The sequence below is a fragment of the Pseudochaenichthys georgianus genome, chromosome 11 (assembly GCF_902827115.2).
Source record: "Pseudochaenichthys georgianus chromosome 11, fPseGeo1.2, whole genome shotgun sequence".
NCBI classification, from domain to species: domain Eukaryota; kingdom Metazoa; phylum Chordata; class Actinopteri; order Perciformes; family Channichthyidae; genus Pseudochaenichthys; species Pseudochaenichthys georgianus.
This window is the reverse complement of record NC_047513.1, coordinates 19,773,360-19,781,910: the sequence shown is the minus strand read 5'-3', so window position 1 is coordinate 19,781,910 and position 8,551 is coordinate 19,773,360. Positions and strand designations below refer to the sequence as shown.

At 38.2% G+C, this 8,551-nt stretch overlaps 1 protein-coding gene across 1 annotated transcript; it reads right to left on the bottom strand.

Annotated features, from left to right (window-relative positions):
* Positions 1–3,992: 3,992 nt before the first annotated feature.
* snrpd1 (small nuclear ribonucleoprotein D1 polypeptide) lies at positions 3,993–7,793 on the bottom strand. The gene is made up of 4 exons (XM_034094596.2): positions 7,661–7,793; positions 6,911–6,987; positions 5,775–5,966; positions 3,993–4,222 (listed from the first exon to the last, which is right to left on the bottom strand). Exons 1-4 carry the CDS (start codon positions 7,672–7,674, stop codon positions 4,143–4,145), a joined length of 363 nt encoding a protein of 120 aa, XP_033950487.1. The 5' UTR covers positions 7,675–7,793; the 3' UTR covers positions 3,993–4,142.
* Positions 7,794–8,551: the final 758 nt, after the last annotated feature.

The window sequence follows — 8,551 nt, the reverse complement described above, 5'->3', positions numbered from 1 at the left end:
ACAACACCATTTATATAAACACCTGTCATGACACAGCACCCACAGCCAAGTAACAATTACAAATGAATTAAGTCGGCACGGCGGCCCACATTGAAAATGACTTAGGCCTACCTTTGATGATAAATCACTGAAACACAAAGTCCATCCTCCTGTCCTTTTGGATGAAGCACTTGCCAATTCAGCTGATCCTTTGCCACTCCAGTTTATCATTGTAACTCAATCTTGAAAATGACTCGGTTAATAATTTTGCAACGATGTCATCACTATCACTGAAGTGAGCCATCATGAACGAATTTATGCTAATTATAAATCTATCGATCATAAATCTATCGATCATAAATCTATCGTTTAGATTTATGATTTGAAAATAATAAAAGTAGGGTAGACATGTGGATATTATCCGTCTGAACAAAACGTGCATTTATCTAACAGGTTCGTTTTCCACAGACCATATTTCCAGCTATTTTCCAAAATCCTATGGAGAAATTCCATTGCTTTCTGTCGAGGGAATCCGAGCGCGGCTTACTTCCGGGGTTTAGGACGCGTCACTGCACCACTTGCATAGACCTCACAGCGGGCGGAACCTGTCATAAAGTCCGCGAAAAGAAAGCCCGCCCATTTAGAGGGAAGATATGATTGGTCAATTGTACTGTCACTTGACATTACTCTCTAGTTGAGTTACTATAGCGGGCCCTCTGTGAATGTAGAGAGGGACCAACAAGCTCTCCCGTCTTCACAGAACTCGCAGAGACGGCATTTAACCCTTCACATTCCAACAGAAACTGAACAGGCAGATTCGAAGGATTTATTTCTTTGGAAATATTATTTTACATACAATTAAATCAAGTTATTTTGGTAAAACTAATGAAAAATATAACAACAAAAACATATAATTTTTGTTTTTGTTTTTTTAAATGTTTTTTTTTTAATGTTTTCAAATATTATGTCTTAGAATATCTTAGGCCCTCACAGAGGGCCTAGAGGGCCATGACGGCTCGCCACTGTTCAAAGGTGGTTTTCACTATAAGTAATGGGTTTTTTTTAGGCGGAGGTAAGAATTTACCTTTTTTTTTTTACTATGTTCCATCTGAATTTACTCTGACACAGAAACATCTATATTGATTCTGACACTTCTACATCCAACTCACAGATGTAACCTTGCTTTGATAAAATAAATTATTCATATTCCTTTTAGAAGTTAAGTTATAGTCATTTGTTTTGGGCATAGCATTTTCGAGCCTGAAACCTGACAAACAGGCTCAGGGCTTAAGAGGTTAAGAGATCCTCACATGCTATCTCTTTTAAAAAAGAAGTGTCCAGTCAACAACAAAATATCAGTGATCGTATAGTGATAGTATATTTTTCATAAGCGATGTGAAACATTAAACTTAAAAAAACTCTGTGAGGGCCTAAGATATTCTACAAAATAATATTTAAAAACATTTTAGTTATATTTTTCATTCGTTTTTCCAAAGAAATAAATCCTTCGAATCTGCCTATTCAGTTTCTGTTGGAATGTGAAGGGTTAAATGAAAGAAGCCCCTCTCTGCGAGTCTGTGAAGACAGGAGCTGTTGGACGTCCAGCTATGAATTCACAGAGGGCCAGCTATAGTAACTGAAACGAGAGTGTAATGTCAAATGACAGTACAATTGACCAATCATATCTTCCCTCTGAATGGGTGGGTGTTATTATCGCGGACTTTATGACAAGTTCCGCCCGCTGTGCAACTTTTCTTGTTTCCATAGCGACAACAACTTCCTGTCAACAGCGTTAACTCGCCTTCAAAATAAAAGCATGCCAAATTACACTTAATTCATACAACACAAACACAATGCAATATCCTTTTCAATTTCAAAGAACACAAATAGGGTTATTTACAGGTGTTGTTTTGTGTGGGAGAGGGTCCCTTTCATTTATGCGTTTTGCACCCCATGCCGTTGTTTTGATATTCCGCTGAAGTATACGCTGCTGTGACATAATAACTCGAGGGAAGGGGTGGGGGTCAGAGGGCCTAGGTATAAAAGTCACGGCTCGCCACTGCAAATAACCAATCACACAAAAAACATGTTGCTGTGACTGTGAGCATTAAACAATTAACATTAAACTAAACAAACACAACAGTACGTTATTGTCCTTATAAAATAAAAACATACATTTTGTCCACCGACATAATACAGGCACCTTACCCTCAAGAGATCCTCACGTGCTATGAGAATCTCCCACAATCCATTGCTGTAACAAAGCTAATGCAGGCATACGTTTGCAACACTAGATGGCGCAATTGTGTATGTGCGTGTGGTCAGTCTTACAGTAGAAAATTAGACTGTAGCGCCGCCACTGTGGGCTAAGCCCCGAATGTTTCCAGATCCAGGCGACGCCCCTGGTGTGCACAGTGTGCTGTGCTCCCCTCGCCGCCGTCATGCGGACTGACGGGTTTGTGAGCGGGCTGTAGCGGCGCTATTTAGACTGAAACGAGATACTTATTAACCCGGGAAGCCTTCAGTCATCTTGACTAGTTTTATGGATGTGGTCTCCATTTGACCATGCTCATAGAAACAAAGCTTGCATTCCTGAGGCAATTCTCATGTTTCATGGCTCCACTTAAAATAAAAACAACAATAAGACATACGTGCTACTCTTGGCCCACAGGGGGCCATGTCTTTCCAGCTCGTCCCTATCTGTCTCTATGTATGTAGAGCCTCCTGCATCTCCCCCCCCCCCCTCTTCTTGACCCTCTTCTATCCCAGGTGTGAAAGCCTCATCTCTCTCATCATCTGAGAGCTCAAAATCTTAATCTCCCTGAACTATCTGGTACAGAAAATGTCTGCTTCAGTTCCGTCTCCTGCAACAATATTGAGTCATAAAGTCCATGAAGATAGTCCTGACGTCCACTAGAATGGACATTTATGAAAGAGCTGTTATTTGAAAACTTGAATTATTTAATTGCTTTCAGAACTAATTATATAGTTCCTCACATGTTAATAAACAAGAATATATATGATTTTCATGGTAAAAATGACAATTATTCAACAATATTTGACTTCTCCTGCTTCTATACAATGTTGTTTTTCGTATGCCAGCCATTTTGGATGAAAATAAAGAGGAACTTCCCAACATGCAATTTTAACCAATGACATATCACTGGAAAGACCAGGATGTCCTCTGTACAGCACATCAGGGATTGCTAGAGTAGCTCAAAAGAGTAAAAGGAGATGCATGTTAACAAAATGTCCACTACAGTGGACATTTTCAATGGGCTGGGTCCCAGGAGGATATAAATATATTTGAGGGTGGCCGGCTTACATAGATTACTTCCGGGTTAGATGGTGATCTCTGCATGTTCTGTTGCAAACACAACCAACAAAAAAAGCCTCAGAATTGAAGTGCTCCTACATAGCCTTAAATATTCACTTAATATTTTTGCTAATTTCTATATATCCCTACCTCTATAAAAAAAATGGGCCCAGCTCTCCACTTTTAACAATACTGCAAATTGTCATATATAAATTGTACTAGGTTTTTTTTCTAATTGGTGTACATAATTATTTTTATATGTTAAATATGTAGATTCTTTTAATATTTTCTTTTTACAATCGTTAATTTGTTTTCCTTCTCTTACAATTTATTTCCTTGTGTTTGAACCACCATACACCAATCCAAATTCCTTGTATGTGTAAACACACTTGATTCTGATATTCAAATGTACAAGTTACCCCCAAAAGGTTTAGATTTGATTTAATAAAAAAACGGTGCTGCATTCTTATGAGTACAGTTAAGCCATAAGCAATTCAGCTTGTAAGGGTACAAACTCAACATGTGAATCATTTCAGTGAGTGTAGAATTTCTTTTCTCTGCTCTTCACGAGATGAATACTCATTTGAATGCAAAGGTTCTTTATTCAGTGTAATGAAAACATAATTTTTCGTAAACAATCGAATGACAAACCAAAATAAGCCCTGCTGCCAACGCTGCAATGACACACCGAGTCAGGTTTATCCTCCTCAAGGATTTTAATGTACAAAATAAGGAACAAAAAACAAAACAAAAAAACACATGGAAATTCACAAAATGTTTCTTCTGGAAAAAAAAAGATTCCTGTACAAACAGAGGGGTGGGGGCCAGCAGACGTAAAGCCAGGTGATCATCTCCTCGGGCCGCCCCGGCCTCTTCCTCTTCCTCTGCCGCGGCCTCTTCCTCTGCCTCTTCCTCCCCGTCCAGCCACTGAGAAGAACACACAGGAGGGTCAAACACATGGGTCAAACATTCACCAACGTGTAAGGATAGCAGTATAGGAATCATATAACTGAATATCAAGCCCATTTCGTATGCAAAATATGTTAGGTCTGAAGCTGAGGGAACAGTTTGTGAGAGACAAGCAACCAAAACACAAATAAGTTGATAAGTTAAAAAAAAAAAAATCATGTTCGATGTATATCTTATACAGCCTATCCTATTTCATTGTAATGCTACTTCAGAGAAGAGCCGAGTACCAGACAACTTAAACAAGAAAATTCAAAATAGATATTCATCCATTTCAGAACACCTGCTTAAAATATCATAAAATGTGTCACGTCTGTCTTGATTATGTTTAGGGAGAAAATGCCACCTCTACAAACGTAGTCAATAACAAATGGAGCATTTTCACATCAAACAAATGATTAGGATTTCATTATTCTAGTTTCTTAAGAACCAAATAAGTACTCACTAACCAGAGAGCAGTCAAGCAAACAATTAAATTGATGTTAGCCAAAGAATAATGACCAAGACTCATTGCTTAGGTCAGCGTAAATAAAAGGGGATCAGCTGTGGGTAATTAAGGCCTGTACATCAATATTTCAATAGAAAGGTTGAGAAATCGCCCAGTCACATTTCACGATGGGCGGGGCTGGTCTGTTGCAATTTTAACCTGTTAAGCCCCAAGCCTGTTTTTCAGGTCTCCGGCTAGAAAATGACATGCCCAGAACAAACGACTATATCTTCACTTCTAAAATGGGTAAATGAATAATCTTTTTTTCTCAAAGCAATAATAAACCTGTGAGTTGGATGTAGAAAAGTCTTGTTTCTTGCTCTGTTCTGACTGCTAGCTCAGTGAGTTCTGGCCGTGCAATGATGAGACTTATACCAATGGAATCTGTGGAATCTCAGCTGATATGTCCTTTGTGCAGATAATATGAAGTATAAAAGATTGTTTTTGCTAGTTATGACCGGAAGTAGCATTTTCGCTAAGGGCTCATTTAGTGAGAGTTCTGTTCAGTTTCGATAAAAATAGTTCATATCATCAGTTAGCTGAGTTTCTTCCCTTTAGGCGGGTATGACACATTCTGTTTTTTTTTTTTTAAATGTAAGAAGCCCTGAGACAGTTTCAGGAAAACAGGTTTGATATTTTGTCACACAGAGGACTGGCATTTTAAAGTGTTACCCTAGGCTAGTGGCATCATGTTTATTATCAATCATGTTGACATCTTGCTCTTTTATAGTGCTATACAAGTTGGATTTAACACTGACACAGGTTGCTGATGTAGGCTGTTTCTTATTTATAGAAAGACAAATGCTGAGTTAGTGAGCCTGCAAAAAAAATCTAACTGGTTTAAGCTCAAACACACCCACAGAAAAGTCTGAATGTATAGAAACGCTGGTCCTTTGCAAATCCAACTGTAGACATGTCCTTTAACTTTAACACCCCCAATGCTCAGGAACAATATGAATACAAGATGAGGCCACACATAAGGCTCCATCTCTCGCCTGAACACCTCAATGTTTCCACATTTCTCACCGGCTTCTCTCTTCTTTGACTTGACTTTAGGCTCGATGTCAACCAGCAAGGTGTCCAGTGGGAGGCTGTCGGGAAGGATGAAGTAGCGAATGTTGTTGCCACGGATACTCAGCGACTCCAGCTGAGTGGGCTCCCTGTTTTTCAGGGTCATCTTAACCGCCTTCAGGTGGGTGTTCATGCTCACATCAACACCTAAAATGGGGCAAAAGAAAGAAAACAAACCTTGAAGTTAACATGGACAAGTCAACACCCATTCTTATTTACAAAGCCGAGAGGAAAGTACTACATGAAACCATAAAGTGATAATCAGAGTACAACTGTAGAAGCATATATTGTAATAACAATCCAACAGCTTTAAGTAGTTTAAAAACAACCATTTGTTCCTTAATAATTCCCTCTGTGCTACCTTGAATTCGAGAGGAAAGTGTGCATGGTTCCACAGTGAACAAAGAATTAAACCTTGGGTAAGATTCTTAAATCAACTTAAGTAAATGAGTGCCTGTTTATCAACAGCAAAACTATCTTTAAAACACTTCCATCAAAACAGTCTCACACTTGTAAAGGCGTGATAAACATCACAGAACGTACCGTTTAAGCAGATGCGTTTCAAGGAGTACAACTTAGTAAGACTACATGCATTTGCGAAGTAATGAAATTAGATTATACTGCACAGGTTGTGAGAGCATTTGAAAAAGGTTGTTTTGATATAGTTAAGCCTTTATAGCGTGGCCATTTTTTATTTAACTTTCTTTGTTAACTTACTGTTAAGACATGTTTAAAAGTTTGTTTTCAAGAATTCAAGCTTACACATTTCCGTAGTTGATATACAAATGATCATGTTGGGGGGTGTTTTAAGTTCAGGCCCTTTTAAAGCAGTTACAACAACTACAAAATAAAGCTTCAAAGGAGGTACGATGTAAAGAAGCACTGTTGGATTGCCGTGCATTCATTTGAGGTAATCCTAATTAATTGGGTACAGGTTTATATGTATATGGTGTATGTATTGTCACCTGTGGGAGAACAATGGATAACATTTGACTTAAAGTGTGTCATGACGTTAATAACACAATTGACTGCAGGTTCCCTGTGAGGGAGGCTTGCCAACACATTGTAATAAAGCAGCAGATGGATCTTACCTGTGATTGTGCCATGGACCTGGGTGCCATTCTTCAGTTCAATGGTGACCGTCTCATGGCTGAGTTTCATCAAAAACCTGCGAGTAGCAATAAAACAAGATTACAGTGTGAACACATATCTTTAAGTTGAACATTGCCCTTTCTCTTTTGTTTAAGAATTATGTTAATTCCCCGTTATACATCGTGTAAAACAAAAGACTAGCCTGAAGTTAGCTACAGTAACTAGCCAAAGTTAGCCACTGGCTGTGTAGCATTCAGCACCAAAACAAAAGTACTCTGCAGGGTTTGATTCACATAGCAAATCCACTCCTTTTATTAGATAAGTAACATTAACAAACTAAATGCATTGTTGACTTCGGCTATGCTTTCAAAAATAATATCACTGAATGCATTAAACAATAACTTTGCTAACAAATACAGTCCGGGCCTGTGAGCTAACACAAGCTAACCTTTATGTCGCTGTCTGATCAAGTTAGTTAGCAAATATTGTTGCTATGATACCTGCAGGACTTCACATTGAAATGCACGTTTTACTAGTTAGTTAAACACTACGCTTGTGAGTGTGTATTTTGAGTGAGTTTATTGTAGAGCTAGCAGTCATTGAACACCAAAGAGCCTCCATTCATTCCGCTCTCTTCTTCTTCCCGCCTGATCTCAGTTAAACATCTTCCTCCATCCGTCAGCTCCGCTTCGCTTTCATCGCCTCTCATCACAGCATTAGATAAACAGATATTTTTCACGATCACTTACCTGACGAGTTTCATGATTGTGATGGACTGTAGAGACAAATCCTCCACAAAAGGTAAAAATTACAGCAGTCGAGTGAAAACACAGGCCGCCGCTGTTGTATGCGTTACGTTTTTGGGCGCGCTGATACGACGTCATGAGAAGAGCGACAGCGAAGGTGGAAACTGCAAGAGAAAACAACAGCGCCGCGTGATGGTGGAGGAGAGAACATCATGAAAACCATGGAATAAAGAGGGTTTTTTAAACGTGTTTCAAGGTCAACTTTATCCTAGTTTCACTTGGAAATAATTTCTCATTATGTAAATTAAATCCTGAAACATGCTTTTATACAATACAGCTTTATTTGAAAAGAGCTTTAAAACCTCCAGACCTACGTGCTGTAGGTGACATAAATAAATGACTAAAAAACAAAAAAATCACTCAGCTCAAACCATAAAATAGGTAAAAATACAAATAAGAAGGTACAATTAAAATAATTAAATAATAACAGCCATGTAGTAAAAATAATAGACAATTTAAAGCAACAATCTACAAAGTGCTATGGAGAAGAGGTAGGTCTAAATAAGATTTACATTTAATGTTTTTAAGTAGGAGCTGTGGAAAGATATTGATAAATGTATAGCAGGTTTGTCAGTGTTGTAGTTTAATATATATATATATAGTTATAATACATATTGTTTAATTTTGTCTGCAGCCCTGGCATGATGTTTTGAGATACATACACAATGAATGTTACTTTTTAGATGACTTATTTGCAAATAACATACTGTTGTAATAGGTTTCTGATCATGTTTGGCATGCATGGTACTACAAGTAGAAAACGACTGCAGATGGCAGCCGTACAGCGATAACACGTTAAGCTTATGATCTAATGAGAATATTCTCTCTTTCGCA